Here is a 21,232-nt window from a genome sequence, read left to right on the forward strand (position 1 = left end):
AGAAAAGATTAACACATATAAAGAGCTGCTAAGCCATTTATAAGCTCCCCAATTGCTAATTGCTGCTGCTATTAGAATGGAAAAATATAGAATATTTATACATGAACTTTTTTTTCAAGCAGCCAGAAATGAAGAAACAAGTGAAGATAGTGAAGAAGATAAAAAATATCAAGATATTTGGGAACAGCAGCAGATGAGAAAAGCAGTTAAAATCACAAAGGTAATAATCTTTTATGCCATATGTATTAGTTTCCTGTGGCTACTGTAACAAATTACCACAAACTTGATGGCTAAAACAACAGACATTTATTCTCTCACAGTTGTTGAGGCTAGAAGTCTCAATTCAAGGTGTTGGCAGGGCTGTGCTCCTTTTGAAGGCCCTAGGAAAGAATTCTTTCTTTTTTCCTTTTTCCCCCTCCCCCGTTTTTCTTTTTTTAATTGAAGTAAAGTTGACATAACAGTATTATGTTAGTTTCAGGTGTACAAGATAGTGATTGACTTTTAAATACATTATGAAATAAATCACCATGATAAGTCTAGTAACAATCTTTCACCATGCAAAATTATTACAGTGTAATTGACTATGTTCCTTATGCTGTATATCATATCCCTGTGACTTATTTATTTTATAACTGGAAGTTTGTACCTCTTAATCCCCTTCTCTTATTTCACCCTACCCCCATCCGCCTCCCCTCAGGCAACCACCAGTTTGCTCTTTGTGTCTATATTGTCTGTTTCTGTCTTGTTTGTTTCATTTTTTAGATTCCACATATAAGTGAGATCAAAGAGATTGTCTTTCTCTGTCTTGTTACACTTAGCATAATACCCTCTATGTCCATCCATGTTGTTGCAAATGGCACGATTTCATTCTTTTTTATAGCTGAATAATATTCAATTGTGTATATATACCACATATTCTTTATCTATTTGTATATCAATGGACACTTAAGTTGCTTCCATATCTTGGCAATTGTGAATAATGCTGCAGTGAGCATAGGGTTGCATATAACTTTTCAAATTAACATTTTCGTTTTCTTCAGGTAATTACCCAGAGTGGAATTGCAGGATCATATGGTAGTTCTATTTTTAATATTTTGAGGAATCTCCATGCTGTTTTCCATGGTGGCTGCACCAATTTACATTCCCACCAACAATGCACAAGGGTTCCCTTTTCTCCACATCCTTGCCAACCCTTGTTGTTTGTTGTCTTTTTGATAATAACCATTCTAATATGTGTGAGGTATCTTATTTTGGTGTTGATTTGCATTTCCCTGATGATTAGTGATGTTGAGCATCCTTTCATATTTCTGTTGGCCATTTGTAAATCTTCTTTGAAGAAACGTCTTTTCAGATCCTCTGTGCATTTTTTGATCAGATTGTTTTTTTGATATTGAGGTGTATGAGTTCTTTATATAATTTGAATATTAACAATTTATCAGATATATCATTTGCAGATACCTCCTCCCATTCAGTAGAGTGCCTTTTTGTTTTATTGATGGTTTCCTTTGCTTGTGCAGAAGGTTTTCAATTTGTAGTCTGATTTGATTATCTTTGCTTTTATTGCCCTTGCCTGAGAAGACATATCCAAAAAATATTGCTGAGACTCATGTTAAAGAGCATACTACCTATGTTTTCTTCTAGTTTTATGGTTTCAAAAATGAGTTTTGTATATGGTATAAGAAAGTGGTCCAGTTTCATTCTTTTGCATGTAGCTGTCCGGTTTTCCCAGCACCGTTTATTGAAGGGACTATCTTTTCCCCCATTGTATATCTTTGTCGCCTTTGTTGTAGATTAATTGACCATATAAGCATGGGTTTATATCTGGGCTCTCTATTCTGTTCCATTGATCTATGTGTCTGTTTTTGTGACAGTAACATACTGTTTTGATTACAATATAGTTTGAAATATATAGTGTGAAATCAGGGAGTTTGATATCTCTAGCTTTGTTCTTTCTCAAGATTGCTTTGGCTATTTCAGGGTCTTTTGTAGTTCTATATAAATGTCAAGATTATTTGTTCTAGTTCCATGAAATATTTCATTGGTATTTTGGTAGGGATTGCATTGAATCTCCCAGCAGAGAATTCTTTCTTGCTTTTTGTAAGTTCTGGTAGCTCCAGGTATTCCTTGCTTTGTGACTACATAACTTCTATCTCTACCTCCTTCTTCACATGGCCTTCTCTATGCCTCTACTTTGTGTGTCTCTTATAAGGATACTTGTCATTGGATTTAGGGCCTACTTGGCTAATCCAGAATGATCTCATCTTGAGATTCTTCACTTAATTATAACCACAAAGACCCTTTTTCCAAATAAGGTCATATTCAGAGGTTCCAGGGGTTAGGATATAGACCTATCTTTGGGAGGTCATCATTCAACCCACTATACCATGTGCGTTATGTTCTTTTCCCACTAGATTATAAATACTTTCTACATATTGTAAGTCCCTTGAGGGAACCATCTTTTTTACTTTTAATTTTACAGTTATATGGTAGATGCCTAAATGTGAAGTTCAAACAAATAAATAGTGAGGGTTAAAACAAAACTAACAAACAAAAAAAAGTATTATACTTGGGGTGGAAAGTCCTAGATTTGGGTTGTGGCTCTACCACTAAAAAATACTCTCTCTGAAGTCAAGAATTATTAACTACTTTTTTCAGTTTTATATCCCATAGTGCCTAATATTGTGAGAGCTCAATAATTATTTGTGTGACTTTGAGAAAATAATTTCATGTTTCTAAATCTCAGTTTTCTCATCAATAAAGTGGGAATAATAAAGTGGGAATGATAATGTTACCTACCTGAGTAGGTGGCTGTAAGGCTCAAAGTTATAATGATCTAATCTAAGTCAAAGTGCTTATAAATTTTATAACAAATGCAAGTTTTATTTTTAATCTTTTTAATAGGAATGCTTTGAAAGATTTTTTGCTCTTTTAAGCAAGAAAGTATTGTATGATCTTCATGTTATTAAAACTAAAAAGCTAAGTAAAAGTAAGCCTTCAGTTGCAATTTAGAAGTCTCTGAGCCATTTTTTTTTTTTTTAGTTATTTGCAATCTGAATTTTTTTGCTATTAGTAAGAACTGGTAAATATTTGCTTGGTTTTTTTCCTTCCTTTTTTTTTTTCTTTCTTTTGTTCAGATGTGTGTTTTTTGAACTTTTCTCTTAAGGTAATGGCCAAGAGTGGTATTACTAATAAAGAAGATGAACATTTTTATGGCACTTACTACATTTTTCTCTGTTGTCTTCTAGAGAAAATTTAGATCACTCCGTAATGCCACTGTTATTATGGGAATGTTTTACCATAATCTTGCCAGCTTTAGGTATAAGTTCACTTGGTGAAAATGGAATCTCAAGTTTATTTGATTTGCATTTTTATTACTGATGTGGGTACATTTACTGATTTCTTTATTAAAGATTTACTGCATAACACTGTATTCATTTCCTGTGACTGCTCTAACAAATTACTGCAAACTGAATGACTTGAAAGCACCAAATTCTATTTTCTCACACTTTTGGAGGCCAGAAGTCCAAAATCAAGGTGTTGATATAGCTACACTCCTTCCAAAAAGCTCTAGAGGATAATCTATTCCTTGACTATTTTAGCTTCTGGTGGCTGTTGGCATTCCTTGGTGTATAGCTGTATCTCTCTACTCCATCTTCACATCACCTCCTCTTTTTGCATCCCAAACTGTCTCTCCTTCTCTTCTATGAGGCTACATGTAATTACAGTTAGGACTCATTTAGTTAATCCAGGATAAGCTCCTATTCTCCAAAACCTGAACTTAATCACATCTTTTGCCATATAAGGTAATATTAATTCACAGGTTTGGGATTTTAGAACCTGGGCATATCTTTTGGGGATCACCGTGTAGCCTCTGTAACTACTTAACAGTGGTAGACAAAAGAATGTACAATCTTTGCAGGGGAGAGACAGCTAAACCAAATAATTGTAGTAAAATTTTACAAGGTTCTGTGGCAGAATTCTGTACAGGGTTCTGAAATAGCACAAAGGAACAAGTGAGTGGTCAGTTTTATAGGCGAGAGGGTGGATGGGAAGGTTTGGAAAAGCCTGTAAGAAAATGGTCAAATTTGAATGAGTCTTTGAAAGATGTTTATGATGTAAGGGATTTGAAGCAGAAGAGGATATCAGGGGTGAAGACATGAAGTTTGAAAAGGTCTGGTTAATTTGGGAATTTGTAGGTATGATTCGAACTGGATAGGAGACTTGCTAAGAATTTATATGAGAAATGATGGAGTCTCATGGAAAATATAAAAAGTATAGTTAAGCCATTGAGTTGACTAATTATCTGGTCCACTTCTTCACATATCCTTTTCTAAAACAGGTTCTTCAGAACCTTTTCAACATTCTAAGCATGATGGTGATGAGTGAGTTATGATGAGCCAGAGGACAGTAATATGAAATGTACTGAGTTACAACATATATGAGCTAGGAAGGCATTCCTCTGCAAGTAACAGAAAACCCAGATAATGGTGGCTTAAAGAAAATTAAAAGCTTTACCTAGAAACCCACCAGCAGACTTCCATTTGCTTTCCTTTCATTAGACTGGAGTTAGGTGGCAACATCTATCATGAAAAACAGGTGTTTGGTTTGTTGTTGTTTTAATTTATTTTACTGAAGTATAGTTTATTTATAATATTGTGTTAATTTCTATTGTACAGGAAAGTGATTCAGTTATACATATATATACATTCTTTTTCATATTCTTTTCCATTATGATTTATCACAGGATATTGAATAGAGTTCCCTGGGCTATAGAGTAGGACCTTGTTGATTATCATTCTGTATATAATAGTTTCCATCTGCTAATCCCAAACTCCCAATCTCTCCCTCCCCCACTGCCCCTTGTCAACCACAAGTCTGTTCTCTATGTCTGTGAGTATGTTTCTGTTTTGTAGATAAGTTCATTTCTGTCATATTTTAGACTCCACATATAAGTGATATCATATGGTATTTGTCTTTCTCTTTCTGACTTACTTCACTTAGTATGATAATATCTAGGGCCATCCATGTTGCTGCAAATGGCATTATTTCATTCCTTTTTATGGCTGAGTAGTATTCCATTGTATATATGTACCACATCATCTTTACCCATTCATCTTCAATGGGCATTTAGGTTGTTTCCATGTCTTGGCTATTGTAAACAGTGTTGCAATGAACATTGGGGTGCATGTATCTTTTTGAATTATAGTTTTCTCTGGATGTATGCCCAGGAGTGGGATTGCAAGATCATATGGCAACTCTATTTTTAGTTTTCTGAGGAACGTCCATACTGTTTTCCACAGTGGCTGCACCAATTAGCATTCCCAACAACAGTGTAGGAGGGTTCCCTTTTCTCCATACCCTCTCCAGCATTTGTTATTTGTATACTTTTTAATGATGGCCATTCTGACTGGTGTGAGGTGATACCTCATTGTAATTTTGTTTTGCATTTTTCTAATAATTATCAGTATTCAGCATCTTTTCATGTGCCTGTTGGACATCTGTATGTCTTTTTAGATAAATTTCTATTTAGGTCTTCTGCCCATTTTTCTATTGGGTTGGTTTTTTTTGTTACTGAGTTGTATGAGCTGTTTGTAGATTTTGGAAATTAAGCCCCTGTCAGTTACATCATTTGCAAATATTTTCTTCCAATCTGTAGGTTGTCTTTCCATTTTGTTTATGGTTTCCTTTGCTGTGCAAAAGCTTATAAGTTTGATTAGGTCCAACTTGTTTATTTGTGCTTCTATTTCTGTTGCCTTGGGAGACTGACCTAAGAAAACATTGGTAGGATTTATTTCAGAGAATGTTTTGCCTATGTTCTCTTCTAAGAGTTTTATGGTGTCATGTCTTATATTTAAGTCCGTAAGCCATTTTGAGTTTATTTTTTGTGTATGGAGTAAGGGTATGTTCTAACTTCATTGATTTACATGTGGCTGTCCAACTTTCCCAACACCACTTCCTGAAGAGACTGTCTTTTCTCCATTGTATATTCTTGCCTCCTTTGTTGAAGATTAATTGACCATAGGTGTGTGGGTTTATTTCTGGTCTCTGTCTTTTCCATTGATCCATATGTCTGTTTTTGTGCCGGTGCCATGCTGTTTTTATTACTGTGGCTTTCTAGGATTGTCTGAAGTTTGGGAGGGTTATACCTCCAGCTTTGTTCGTTTTCTTCAGGATTGCTTTGGCAATTCTGGGTATTTTATGGTTCTATATAAATTTTAGGATTATTTGTTGTAGTTCGGTGAAAAATGGTATAGGTAATTTGATAGGGATCAGATTAAATCTGTAGATTGCTTTGGGTAGCATGGCCTTTTTAACAATATTAATTCTTCCAATCCAAGAGCATGGGATATCTCCCATTTCTTTAAATCATCTTCAATTTCCTTTATTAATGTTTTATATTTCTCAGCATATGTCTTTCACCTCCTTGGTGAGGTTTATTCCTAAGTATTTTCTTTTTTGATATGATTTTAAAAGGGATTGTTTTTTTCTTTCCCTTTCTGGTATTTTGTTGTTAGTGTAAAGAAATGCAACGAATTTCTGTGTGTTAATCTTGTATCCTGGCTACCTTGTGAATTCGTTTATCAGTTCTGATACTTTTTCTGTGGGTCATTAGGGTTTTCTACATATCATGTCATATAATGACAGTTTTACCTCTTCCCTTCCAATTTGGATTCCTTTTATTTCTTTTTCTTGTCTGATTGCTGTGGCTAGGACTTCCAGTACTATGTTGAATAGAAGAGGTGAGAGTGAGCATCCTTGTGTTGATCTAGATTTTAGCGTGAAGGCTTTCAGTTTTTCATCATTGAGTATTATATTGGCTGTAGGTTTGTCATAGTTTTTATTATATTGAAATATGTTCTCTCTATACCCAGTTTGGTATGAGTTTTTATCATGAATGAATGTTGAATTTTGTCAAATGCTTTTTCTGCATCTGTTGAGATGATCATGTAGTTTTTGTCTTTTCTGTGTCAGTGTGGTGTATCACATTGATTGATTTGCATATTTTGAACCATCCTTGTGACCCTGGGATGAATCCAACTTGGTCATAGTGTATGATCTTTCTTATGTGTTGTTGGATTCAGTCTGCTAGTATTTTACTGAGAATTTTTGCATCTATAATCATCAAAGATATTGGCCAGTAATTTTCTTCTTTTGTAGTGTCTTTGTTTGGTTTTGGTATCAGGGTGATGATGGCTTCATAGAATGTCTTTGGGAGTTTTCCCTCCTCTTCACGCTTTTGGAAGAGTTTGAGAAGGATCAGTATGAGTCCTTTTTTGTGTGCTTGGTAGGATTCGCCTGTGAAGCCGTCAGGCCCTGGACTTTTCTTTGTAGGGAGTTTTTTTATTACAGATTCTATTTCACTTCTAGTGATTGGTCTGTCCAAAGTATTTTTTCTTGATTCAATTTTGGTGGGATGTTTCTAGAAACTTGTCCATTTCTTCTAGGTTGTTCAATTTGTTGGCATATAATTGTTCATAGTATTCACTTATGGTTTTTTGTATTTCTGCAGTATCAGTTGTGATTTCTCCTCTTTCACTTCTCATTTTGTTTATTTGAATCCCCTCTCTTTTCTTCTTGGTGAGCCTATCTAGAGGTTTGTCAATCTTGTTTATCCTTTCAAAGAACCAGCTCTTGGTTTTATTGATTTCTTTCTATTGTTTTTTTAACCCCTATTTCATTTATTTCCTCTCTGGTCCTTATTATTTCCTTCCTTCTGCTTACTTTGGGTTTTGTTTGTTCTTCTTTTTCTAATTCTTTTAGGTGTTAGGGTAGGTTTTTATTTGGGATTTTTCTTGTTCTTTGAGGGAGGCCTGTATCACAATGAACTGCCCTCTAAGAACTGCTCTGCTGTAGCCCATGGATTTTTGTATGATTGTATTTTCATTGTCATTTGTCTCAAGGTATTTTTTAATTTCCTCTTTGATTTCATCATTGACCCATTGGTTTTTTTGGTAGCATGTTGTTTAGTCTCCATGTAATCTTTTTTTTTTTTTTTCTCATTTCTTTTTCTGTGGTTGATTTCAGTTTCATGCTGTTGTGGTTAGAAAACCTGCTTGAAAAAACTTCTATACTCTTAAATTTGTTGAGGCTTGTTTTGTGCCTCAGTATGTGGTCAACCCTAGAGAATGTTCCATGTGCACTTGAAAAGACTGTGTATTGGATTTTTTGGATATAATGTCCTGAAAATATCAATTAAGTCTAAATGCTCTAGTGTATCATTTAGGATCTCTGCTGCGTTATTGATTTTCTGTCTAGAAGATCTGTCTATTGATTTGAGTAGGGTGTTTAAGTCTCCTACTATTATTGTACTCCCATCCCTTTTCCCCTTTATGTCTGTTAGTATTTGTTTTATGTATTTGGGTGCTCCTATATTGGGTGCATATACGTTGACGAATGTAATATCCTCCTCTTGTATTGATCCTTTCATCAGTATATAGTGTTCTTCTTTATCTTTATTTATGACCTTTGTTTTAAAGTTCATTTTGCCTGATATGAGTAGTGCTACCCCTGCTTTCTTGTCATTTCTGTTTGCATGAGATATCTTTTTCCATCCCCTCACTTTTAGTCTGTGTCCTTCACTCTGAAGTGGGTCTCTTGTAGACAGCATATGGTAGGCTCTTGTTTTTTAATCCAATCTGCCACTCTGTATTTTTTGATTGCAGCATTTAGTCCATTGACATTTAAGGTAATTATTGATAGGTATGTATTTATTGCCATTTTTAACCTTGTTTTCCAGTTGATTTTGTATTTTTTCTTTGTTCCTTTCTTTTTGTTTTTCCTTTTGTGGTTTGATAATTTTCTTTTGTATTATACTTGTTCTCTTCTTTTTGGTTTTTGTGAATCTGTTGTATGTTTTTTGATTTTTGGTAACCCATATGGTTTTCAAGTATGTTAACCCATTACTATATCTACTTGCTTTAGACTGATAATCATATAGGCTCAAACACATTCTAAAATTACAAAATCTATATTTTTTTACTCTCCTACCCGGCATTTTATGATTTTGATACCCTCTTTTACATCTTCATGTTTATCCTTTTTCTGTTCATTTTGCTTATCATCCCTTTCACAAAAATGTTTTTGTTTTTTACTTTAATCTGTATCCTGGCTTAAGTGATTTACTTTCCATTTTTGATTTTCTCTTTTATATAGATTATTGCTTCTTTTCTATTTAGAGAAGGCCTTTAATTATTTCTTTTAGTATAGGTTTAGTATTGCTGTTATTCTTTTAGTTTTTGCTCTTCTGAGAAATTCTGTCTCTCTCCTTGTATTCCAAATGATAATCTTGCTGAGTAGAGTATCCTAGATTGCAGATTTTTTCCTTTCAGGACTTTGACTATATCTTGCCACTCCTTTCTGTCCTGCAATGTTTTCTATAGGAAAATCAGGTAATAGCCTTATGGTGGTTCCTTTGCAATTAACTCTTTTTACTCCCTTCTGGCCTGCAGTGTTTTCTATAGGGAAATCAGGTAATAGCCTTATGCGGGTTCCCTTGTAATTAACCCTTTTTCTCTTGGTGCCTTTAGAATCCTCTCTTTATCTTTAACTTTTGCCACTTTAATCATAATATGTCTTGGTGTAGGTCTGCTTGGGTTCATCTTGTTTGGGACCCTCTGTGCTTCCTGTGCCTAGATATCTGTTTCCTTCTTTAGGTTTGGGAAGTTTTCAGCCATAATTTCGTCAAATACATTTTCGATCCCCTTGTCTCTTTCTTCCCCTTCTGAAATTCCTATTATGCCTAGATTGGCACACTTTATATTTAAGATTTTAAAAACTTTTATTGTGGACATATAATAATATAATGAATCCCCCTCTGTGGACCATCATTCAGCTTCAAAAATTGCCAACTATTGGCTAACTTTGTTTCATCGATGCCCTCATGTACTCACCCTGCCCATATTATTATGTTTTAGTTAATAGACTTTTTTTTTTTTTAGAGAAGTTTTAGGTTCACAAAAAATTAAGCAGATAATATGCAGCATTCCCACCTCTCCCTCTTCACCCAGTTTCTCCCATTATTAACATCTTGCATTAGTGTGGTACATTTGTTACAATTGATGAACAATACTGAGACATTATTATTAACCAAAGTCTATAGCTTATATTGCAGTTCATTCTTTGTGTTGTACAGTTCTATGAGCATAAGCTGTTTATTCCACAATTTATAGAGTCGATTATCCCTAAGACCATAAATGTCTGGACTAAATGTAAACTGCCTTCTAAATCTTTAGTCCAGGAACCAGTGAAGTGATAAAAAAAAGCCCTTGGAACTAACTGAAAATTGTAAAGTTGAGACAACAGCAGACCATACTAAAAATCACCACTCCTGGTACATAAAAGCAACTGTAGCGCAAGTCATCTTTGCCCAAAGTGTGGGTGGGGCTGTGGGCTGAGGAGGAGCCTTCATCCTGCCCTGGCCCTTGTGGGCCTGGAGGAGACAGAACCCACTCTTCAAGGAACAGTAATTTTAATTGAAACAACATTGTTGAGGCAGCAGGAGCAGGAAGGAGAGCGTAGAACTTTCCACAAGCATGACTGGAGTCAGAACCTCCGAGGTCCTTGCAGCAGGGAAGAGAGGCCTTTGAGTCAAGTACTGCAGTTCAGTGCTTTGGCCTGGGTGCTATACATGTCACTTCTACTCAGACTTCCTTAGCTGCAAGGAGGCATGTGGCTGTGCCCGGCTTCAAGGGAGAGCGGAAGTATCCTACCTTAACGGCAGTGTCCATGTACTCCAGTTGCTGGGGCCTCCACGGACTGTGACCCATGGAGACTGCTGCTGCCGTTAAGTCCCAGAGGTGGGGATGGGGGAGAGGTTCGGGGCTGCTTCAAGGCCTGGGCCCCACCAGTGGGTGACCCTGGCGAGGGCTCTGGAGCTCTGCAGGACAGCCCTCAGCCTGTCCCTGAGCCCCCAGCTCACCTTCCAGCCTGAGGCCAGAGGGCCTGGAGGGCCCAGGGAGAAGGCTGTGATCCTCCTCTCACTGCACTCTCCGCAGCGAGGACCACTGCCAGGCTGATTGTTGGCAGAGCAGGACCTCTAACCACTGGCAAGCTTTATATTATCCCATAGATCTTTTATATTGCTTCCATTTTTTTCATTTCTTTTATATTGGCTTTCTGTCTGCTGTTCTGATTGGGTGATTTACATTATTTTGTCTTTCAGAACACATTTGTTCTGCATTATTCAGTCTGCTATTTATTGCCTTTAGCTCAGCTTTCATCTGGGCAACTGAGTTTTCTAATTTTTCTTGGCTCCTCTATATAGTTTCTAGTTCCTTTTTACAGTAATATGTATTTCAATTATAGCCTTTCTTAATTCCTTCAGTATTTTCACTATCTCCTTTTTGAAATCAGTATCTATTAGATGAAGATGTCTGTTTCACTGTTTGTTCTTTCAGGGCAATTCTCTTGATGTTTTAATTGGGAGTGGTTGTTCTGCTTCTTCATTTTACTTATATTTCTCTTACTCTATGAGTTTAGGAGAAACAGTTAACTACTGTGGTCTTGGAGGGCAATTTTTATGTGGGAGTATCCATGTGTAGCCTGCATAGGTTTAATATTTTTGGTGGGAGGGCTGTTTTTAGTATGGCTGCCTCTTTCCTCAGTGTGTGCTGGCCGTTATCACCTTAAAAGGGGGTGTGACTGGTGTTGTGGTGACCCGAGCCTGAACTGAATGTTGAGCGGAGCCTCCTCTTTGCTCTGTGGTTGTCACAGCCCTGTTGGCGGCAGTGTCTGCCCCCTAGTTGTTGGAGTAGAAACCCTCAGATCTGTTTCTGATGTGTGGTGTGAGATAGGTGGAATTGGAGCACTCCCACTGAGAGAGGAGCCACTGAGTGTTCCTCTACCGGAGCTCTCCACTGTGAAGTGCGTGCCATGGTGTCACCTGAAACCCATTGTGAAAGCTCACAAAGTATACTGTTGGTGGCATGCCCTTGGCCCCACCTCAACTTTGGGAATGCAGGCAGTAGTCCCTGGTGTCCCTCAGGCCCTGTGTTTACAAAGCCACCAGCGCAAATCAACCAGTGCAGATCCACTGAAGTCAGGTACCACGACTGCAGTAGTTGCACACCTGGACCCACCATGGGAGCTATGGAAGCAACGCAGACCCTGTCCCAGCCTGCATGTGCGTGCACCCACAGAGCCCACAGATGCTAAGGCCAGACCCATCAGAGCTGCAGGAGCACCCGTTGTCCATTCAGATGTTGTGCAGTTGCTGAGTTTTTACAAAGCCAGTGGCCGTGGCATAAATCTGCAGATCACACAGTTGTGGGGAGATGGCTTAGATTTCAGCCCCGCTTCCTAAGTTGTGTGACCTCTGGTAATCAACTCGGATTTCAGCCCTGCCTCCACTTGTGGGCAACCCCCTGGCACTTGCGTGCTCCCAGAGCTTGTAGAGGTGGTGCCAAGCCAGCTGAGAGCATGCAGAGAAGGAGGCTGCTATGGCGACCCCGCCCCTCCCTTCACTCACATGCACGTTAACAATGGGGTTTCAGTGGCAGTCCCACTCCCTCTGTGAGCATGCCAAGTGTGAGGCTGCTAATGGCAGGCACCGCCCCTCCCTTCTCACACCCCCTTAACAATGACACTTCGCTTCTATGGCGGGCCCAGGCTTCTTCCATGTATACCCACCAGTTGTCGCTGTACCACACTCCAGCCCCTTCCTGCTGTCTCCACACAGCCAACTCCAGTCCTCCCCCTGGGTCTGTCCTCTAAAGCTGGAGTATCAGCACCCAGCCCCCGTGTGCACCAGCCAATGTGCATCTCAGGCTGGGGAGTGCAGGGCAGTGGCCTAGACCATCTGTTCTGGTCTCTCTATGCAAACTGGCTGCTGCTGTCTCCTCTGAGCCTCTGAAGCTCCCTTTCTGTCCCATATGAGGGGGCTTCCGAGGTATGGGAACCTTTTCCTCTTTCATGACTCCCTCCCAGGGACACAGGGCCCATCCCACTTCCCTTTTTTTTTTTTCTTTCATCCTACCCAATTACATGGAGATCTTTCTTGCACTTTTAGGTTCTGAGATCTGCCAGGTTCAGTAGGTATTCTGTGAGAATTGTTCCACAGAGATGTATTTTTCATGTATTTGTGGATGGAGGTGACCTCCATGTCCTTCTATTCTGCCACCTTGATTGGAGCCTCCAGTATGTGGTTTTTTGAGAGTATATTAGATCATAAACAGAACTAGCTATATAAACACTGAGAACCAAGCTTTTGTGAAAAATAAGATTTTGTAATTTGCCTCTTGCATGTGAATTTAAAGTTCTAAATTTTAAAACTGTGTGCAAATTTTAAAAACATTTTATTACAACCATGAAAAATGTCAGAGGCATGGAATTTTGAGCTGGTGAGACCTTGGTGTATCCAATCTGCTTTCATGCTATTAATATTTGTAACACTAATGAATGTTGAAAACAATATAAATTTTCATATTATTTTTAGGGACGAGACATAGATCTCTCTCATAGCAGTGAATCTCAAACAGTGAAGAAGTTCGATGCTTCCATTTCATTTCCACCAGTAAATTTAGAAATTATAAAGAAGCAACTAAATACTAGGTAAGTAATATTAATTTTAAAATTTACGTTTGTCATAGACATTTAATAGTAAAAAAAATTAGCACTATAATCTTTTTAACTATTAAATATTAGTATTAAACAGATTTATAGGAAAAAATTAGCACCACCTGTGTTACCACATTAACATAACTGATTTCCTTTTTTATATGTCTTTTAGTGTTATCATATAGTTATAATCAATAAAATCCAGTTCTGCTTTTTTCACTTACTATTTTTGTTAGCATTTATCTGCATTGTTAAATAGCCTTTAATTTTTCAAAATAATGTGTCGGGAGTGATGGCAGCAAGATGCCAGAATAAGAAGCCCTAGACTTCGTTGCCTCACAGAGATACCAACTTAACAACAACATACTGTCCAAAAAGCCTTTATGAGTACTCCAGAAATCAGGAAGTTGTAGTACCCCAGGCAAGCTCAAAGCCCAAAATAGCCACATCGTAATGGGTAAGAAAAACCATTTCATTCCAACTGCATCTAGCCCCTCTCACAAGCCAGCACTGCTTTTGATGGAGAGAAAAAACCCAAGTCATAGCTTTTCCACTGGGAAGGAGAAAGAAGAGTGGAACACTGTCTTTTGGAAGTACTGCCCAAAGGACTTGTTTCTGTCTTGTCTGTCTCAGAGCACTGATGGGGAACCATCATACATTAGATGCCTGAGGGCCACAGAGGACAAGAAAGAGCTAAGCAGCCTGTTGCAGAGCCAGAAAGTCTGCAGTACTACAAACACCAGAGGGAACAAGAGACTACAGAATCCTGAAAAAGAAACCCACAAATCTCTATAATTAGGAAATTTCATATAGAAGCCCAGAGAAGGTGCATCCCCCAGGAAAGGTTTGAGAAGACACTCTTCCCCACACAACACCACTGGGAATCTCCAGTCAGGCTGATTGAAATGCACTTAAGGGAAACAGCTTCATATGGGGGAGAAAGTCCCCTTAAGTGCGTTTTCAAATACACAAAACACAAGAGAAAGATAACCAGATACATGAAGAAACAAGGAAACATGGCCCAATCAAAGGGCCAAAATTAATTCCAGAACTAAAAGAAACAGAGGTCTATGAATTACCTGACAGAGAATTCAGAATAATCTTCTTAAAGAAGATGAATGTGCCATAAGAGATCACAGACAACTAAAGAAATCAGGGAGATGATACATGAACAAGGTTGGAATACCAACAGAGTTGGAAACTAAGAAAGAACCAGAGGTTCTAGAGCTGAAAGTGTAATAACTGAACTAAAAAATTACTGAAGGTAGCAGACTATATCAAGCAGAAGAAACAAGCGAGACCTCAAAGAGTGATCATTTGAAATTACCAAGTCAGAGTAACAAAAAGAGAAAAGAATAAAGAAAAGTGAAGAAAGCCTAAGGGATTTATATGATGCTATCAAGCAGAACAACATATACATTATGGGAATCCAAGAAGGAGAAGAGTAGCAGAATGGGACAGAGAGCTTATCTGAAGATATAATGGCCAAAGACTTATCAGCCTGAGGAAGGAAATGGGCATTCAACTTCAAAAAGTTAAAAGGACTCCAACAAGGATGAACACAAGGAGGCTTACACTGAGACAATTATAATCAAACTTTCTAGATACAAAGAATTTAAAAAGCCACAAAACAAAAGCACCTCATCATGTACAAGAGAGCCCCGTAAGATTAACAGGAGACTTCTCAACAGAAGCATTACAGGGGCCAGAAGGGAGTAGGATGATATATTCAAAGCACTGAAAGAAAGAAACTGCCAACAGAGATTACTGTATCCAGCAAAACTGTCCTTCATGTATGAAGGAGAAATAAAGACCTCAGGTAAACAAAGCTGAGGGAGTTCATTGCACTAGACCTGCCTTACAAAAATTGCTGAAAGATATCCTTCAAGTTGAAATGAAAGGACACGAGACAGTAGCATGAAGCATACAAAAATACGAAGTTCTCTGGTAAAGGTAAATAAATATATAAATACAGAATCCTGTAATACTGTAAGAGTGGTGTGAAAATCCCTTTTAATATAGAATTTTAAAGGTAAAAGCACAAAAATAACTATAACGTTAATGGATACAAAATTTTTAAGTGTAATTTGTGATATCAATAACAAGATATGGAGGGGGAGATATAAAGGAGTAGAGTTTTTGTATGTGATTGAAGTTAAGATGTTGTCAGTTTAAAATAGATTATTAGAATTATAAGATGTTTTTTGGTAATCCCCATGGTAAACAAAAAGGAAATACCTACAGAAGATATGCAGAGGAAAATGAAAATGATCCAGAGCACATCACTACAAAAAAAAATCAACAAAACAGAAGGCAGCAAGAGAGGGAGAGGGACAAAATAACAAGACAGACAAAAAACAATTTAAAAATAACAATTGTAAGTCCTTCCATATCAGTAATTACTTCAAATGTAAATGGATTATATTCTATAATCAAAAGACATATAGTGGCTGAATAGGTTGGGAAAAATAAAAGAAGCAAGATCCGGGAATTCTCTGGTGGTCCAGTGGTTAGGATTCTGTGCTTTCACTGCCTAGCACCTGAGTCTGATCTCTGGTCAGGGAACTAAGGTCCCACAAGCCGCACAGCCAAAAAATTTTAAAAAGCAAGAGCCAACTATATACTATCTGCAAGAGGCTCACTTAGATTTAAGGATGCATATAGGATGAAAGTGATAGGATTGCAAAAATATTCCATGAAAACAGTAAACAAAAGAGAGAGGAGTGGCATTACTTAGAGAAAAGAATTTTAAGTTTAAAACTACAAGAGACAAGTATATTATGTAATATAAAAGGGTCAATTTATTGGGACAATCTAGCAATTATTTATATATATATGTATGCAACAGTAGAGCACCTAACTGTATAAAGCAAATATTGACAGAGCTGAAGGGAGAAATAGCAACATTATAATAGTATGAGACCTCAATATCACACTTTCAAATAATTGATGAAATAAACAGAGAATCTTAAGGAAACAGTGATCTTGAACAAAGCTAAATGAACCTAACAAATATATGGAATGTTCCACCCAACAGCAGCAGAATATACTTTCTTTTCAAGCACACAGATCATACTCTGCAGGATAGATCCCACATTAGGTCACAAACAAGTCTTAACAAATTTAAGGTTGAAATCATACCTTTTCCAAGCACAGTGCAGTGAGACTAGAAATCAATAACAGAAAGGGAAAGGGAAAATTCACAAATGTGTGGAAACTAAACACACTCTTGAACAACCAATGTACCAAAGAAGAAATCAAAATGGAAACTATAAAGTATCTTGAGGCAAATGAAAACAAAAACACCAAAAGTTATGGGATGCAGCAAAAGCAGTACTAAGAGGGAAGTTTATAGCAATGAACACATTAAAAAAGAAGAAAGATATCAAATCAACAACCTAACTGTACCTCAAAAAACTTAAAAAAGAACAAACTGAGCCCAGAATTATCAGAAGGAAGGAAATAGTAAAGATTACAGCAGAATTAAACATAATAGAGCATAGAAAACAACTGAAGAAAAATCAAAACTGAAAGTTGTTTTTTTTTTTTAAGATCAAAAAAATTGACAAACCCTTAGCCAGGCTAAGTGAAAAAGAGAATAGGTTCAAATAACAAAAATAAGAGAGAGAAATGTTACAGCTAATGCCACAGAAACAAAAAGGATCATAAGATACTACTCTAAACAATTATACACCAACAAACTAGATAACCAAGAAGAAATGGATCAATTTCAAGAAACATACAACCTACCAAGACTGATTTATAAAGAGATGAAAAATTTGAACAAAACCTGTTACTAGTTAGGAGATTGAATTAGTAGTTAAAAACCTACCAACAAAGAAAAGCCCAGGACAGATAACCTCACTGTATAATTCTACCAAACATTTAAAGATGAATTAACACCATTCCTTCTCAAACCCTTCCAAAAACTGAAGAGGCGATAACATTCCCAAACTCATTCTATGAGGTCAGCATTACCCTGATCCCAAAATCTCAGACAAAGATAGTACAAGAAAAGAAAGTTAATAAGCCAGTATCCCTGATGAATATTGATGTAAAAACCCTCAGGAAAATACTAGCAAATGTAATTAACAATACATTAAGAGGATTATACACATGACCAAGTGGGATTTATTCCTGGAATACAAGGATGATTCATAAGAAAATCAGTGTGGTATACTACATTAACAGAATGAAGGGCAAAAACCACATGATCATCTCAATTGATACAGAAGACACCTTTGACAAAATTAAGCACACTTTCATGATAAAAACCCTCACCCAACTAGGAATAGGAAGAAATTACTTGAACATAATAAAGGCCATATACGAGTAGCCCACAGCGAACATCATATTCAGTGGTGGAAAACCAAAATCTTTCCCTGTAAGATCAGGAACAAGGCAAGGATGCCTATTCTTGTCACTTCTATTCAAAGTATTGGGAGTCCTAGCCAGAGAATTCACGCAAGAAAAATAAATAGATAAATAAATAAATAAAAGACATCCAAATAGGAAAGGAAGAAGTAAAATTATCTCTGTTCACAGATGATATGATCTTTTATGTAGGAAAGCCTGAAGACTACACTTACACACACACACACACACACACACACACACACACACACACACCCTGTTAGAGCTAATAAACAGATCTAGCAAATTGCAGAATGAAATATCAACACACAAAAATCAGTTGTTTCTATGCACTAACAATGAAAAGTCCAAAACTATATATTTAGAAAACACTCATTTACAATAGAATTAAAAAGAATAAAATTTAGGAATTAACTTAGTCAAGGAGGCAAAAGATTTGTACATCAAAAATTATAAAACATTGCTGAAAGAAATTGAAGACATAAGTAAATGGAAAGACATCCCATGTTCATGGATTAGAAAACTTAATACTGTTAAAATGTCCATATTACCCAAAGCAATCTATAGATGCAATGCATTCTCTATCAAAATCCCAATGGCATTTTTTGCAGAAATAGGAAGAAATCCTGAAATTCATATGGAATCTCAAAGGACCCAAGAAAGAAAAAGCACAGGCAACAAAAGCAAAAATAGACAAGTGGGACTACATCAAACTAAAATGTTTCTGCCTAACAAAGGAAATAATCAACAGAGTGAAAAGGCAACCAACGGAATAGGAGAAAATATTTGTAAACCATATATATGATAAGTGGTTAATACCCAAAATATATAAGTAGCTCATATAACTCAACAACAGACTATCCAACTGAAAAATGGGCAAAGGACTGGAATAGACATTTCTCAAAGAAGACATACAAGTGGTGAACAAACATGAAAAGATGCTCAACATCACCAATCAGGGAATTAACAAATCATAACCACACTGAGCTATCACCTCATACCCATTAAGGTGGCCACTATGAAAAATACAGAAATTGACTAGTATTGTCAAAGATATAGAGAAAAGGGAACTCTTATACACTGTTGGTGGGAATGTAAAATGGTCAGCTGCTATGGAGAACAATTTCCGAAAAAGTTAAAAATAGAATTACCATATGATCCAGCAATCCAACTTTTGGATATATAGCCAAAAGAATTCAAAAGAAAACAGTTCAAGAGATATTTGCACATTACAGCATTATTTACAATAGCTTGGAGATAGAAGCAACTTAAATGTCCATCAGCAGATGAATGGGTAAAGAAAATGTGGTATTTACACACAATGGAGTATTATCAGTGGTAAAAAAAAAAGAAATCCTGTCATGCCACAACATGGATGAACCTTGAGGACTAAGAGAAATAAACCAGTTACAAAAAGATAAATACTGCATGATTCTACTTATATGAAGTATCTAAGGTAGTCATACTCTTTGGAACTGAAAGTAGAATGGTGGTTGCCAAGGGTGGGGGGAAATGGGGAGTTGTTGATCAGTGGGTATAGAATTTCAGTTCTGCAAGATGAAAAAGTTCTAAAGATCTGTTATACAACAATGTGCATATCGTTAACACTACTGTAATATACTTTAATGGTTAAGATTGTAAATTTTGTTATATGTTTTTGACTGCAATAAAAAATAATAAGCATATTAGTAACATTTTGTTCATTGATACAGTTAGTATATCATGATTTATTTAAGTATTTCTGTGTTAGACATTGACATTTTGATTTCTAAATTTGTCTATTATAAATAATGCTACAGATGTTCATTATGAACGTTTTGTTCCTATAAGTCACTTAAACTGTTATTTTCTTTTTTTTTATAAATTTATTTATTTATTTTTGTCTGTGTTGGGTCTTCATTGTGGTGCACGGGCTTCTCATTGTGGTGGCTTCTCGTTGCGGAGCACGGACTCTAGGCGTATAGGCTCAGTAGTTGTGGCTCACGGGCTCTAGAATGCAGGCTCAATAGTTGTGGTGCACAGGCTTAGTTGCTCCGCAGCATGTGGGATCTTCCCAGATCAGGGCTCGAACCCGTGTCCCGTGCATTGGCAGGCGATTCTTGACCACTGCACCACCAGGGAAGTCCCGAAACGGTTATATTATTTCTTAAGATAAGTTTCTGGGGAAAGTTAACTGCAGCAAAATTAGGCATATTTTTATGGTTCTTGATACAAATACATTTCTAAAGCACAGCTAACCATTCATTATCTATTGCTATTAATAGTTATCTCTTAAATAGTATTAATCTCACGTTTATAAATAGTATTTTTTGTTAAAAATAAGGCAAACCCCGTAATAGTTTATTTTGTTTTAAATATTTATATATTTTCTGTTTTACTACTTAGGATCTAGTGTGCATCTTTAGATATATGAAAGAATGAGTATGACAGTAAAAGTCTCATTAGTCCTTACAACATTTAATACAAGGAGAGAGCTTGGTTCTCCTGCCACCAAAGCAAGTATTCTTAAAGAACATTTTCGTTGCTTTTTTTTATACCTGGGAATTTTTTTCTAATACCTTGGAATAGGTTCAGAATTTTCTCCCCCTGTATCTTTTGTATAAATCAGGTTTACAGTAGCTTCATTCCTTGATCACACTGCAACTAAAATATGTTGGTCATGGTTTATTTAAATAGTTTGATGCAGAAAAGGACCTTCTGTAACATTTTATTGTGAAAGATATGAAAATTTTAGATGTACCATTTTTAGATTTCAGGTTATCTCTGTATTCTAGGAGGTTGGCAAACTACCAGCCTACTGCCCCTTTTTGTATGTAAGGTTTTATTGAAACATAGCCATGCTTGTGCAATGTATTGTCTGTAGCTGCTTTTGTGCTACAGCATAAAATTGAGGAGTTACAACAGCAACCATCGAGCTTCCAAAGCCTAAAATGTTTACTATCTGGCCCTTTACCAAAAAAGTTTGCCAGCCTCTGTTCTAGGTCATTGTTTTTCAGTAGTGATGTTAAGTGATGAGATTATCTTGATTAAAGATGATTTTTGTAATGTTTTCACTATCATTTACTCTCCTTCTGATACAGAGCTAGAATTATAGATAGATTGCATCTAGAATCACATATAACTCAGAACTTTTTTTTTTTGAGATTGTGTTTGAGAGAGTTGTCTTGCATGAGTAATAGAACAGAAAAAAATAGCAGACCACTGATATAGATTAGCATTTCACTTTATCCAGATAAATGTTATTTTTAACTTTAGTGTACTTTATTTTTTTTATTAACGGGGTTCTTTATTTTAAAAGAAAATA

General features: G+C 36.5%; 1 protein-coding gene across 4 annotated transcripts in view; it reads left to right on the top strand.

Annotated features, from left to right (window-relative positions):
• GCFC2 (GC-rich sequence DNA-binding factor 2) overlaps positions 1 to 21,232 on the top strand; it is a 72,028-nt gene that overhangs the window by 21,962 nt on the left and 28,834 nt on the right. For 3 of the 4 annotated variants that reach the window (XR_005022431.1, XM_036873525.1, XM_036873527.1), the window contains exons 4-5: positions 120 to 220; positions 13,433 to 13,548. Coding sequence is in view for 3 of the 4 variants with exons in the window: in XM_036873525.1 (XP_036729420.1) it covers positions 120 to 220; positions 13,433 to 13,548 (217 nt within the window). In the remaining variant the exon portion in view is untranslated. The remainder of the gene's footprint in view (positions 1 to 119; positions 221 to 13,432; positions 13,549 to 21,232) is intronic. The other variant, XM_036873526.1, reaches the window with a different exon arrangement.

This window comes from Balaenoptera musculus, chromosome 13 (assembly GCF_009873245.2).
Source record: "Balaenoptera musculus isolate JJ_BM4_2016_0621 chromosome 13, mBalMus1.pri.v3, whole genome shotgun sequence".
NCBI lineage: Eukaryota > Metazoa > Chordata > Mammalia > Artiodactyla > Balaenopteridae > Balaenoptera > Balaenoptera musculus.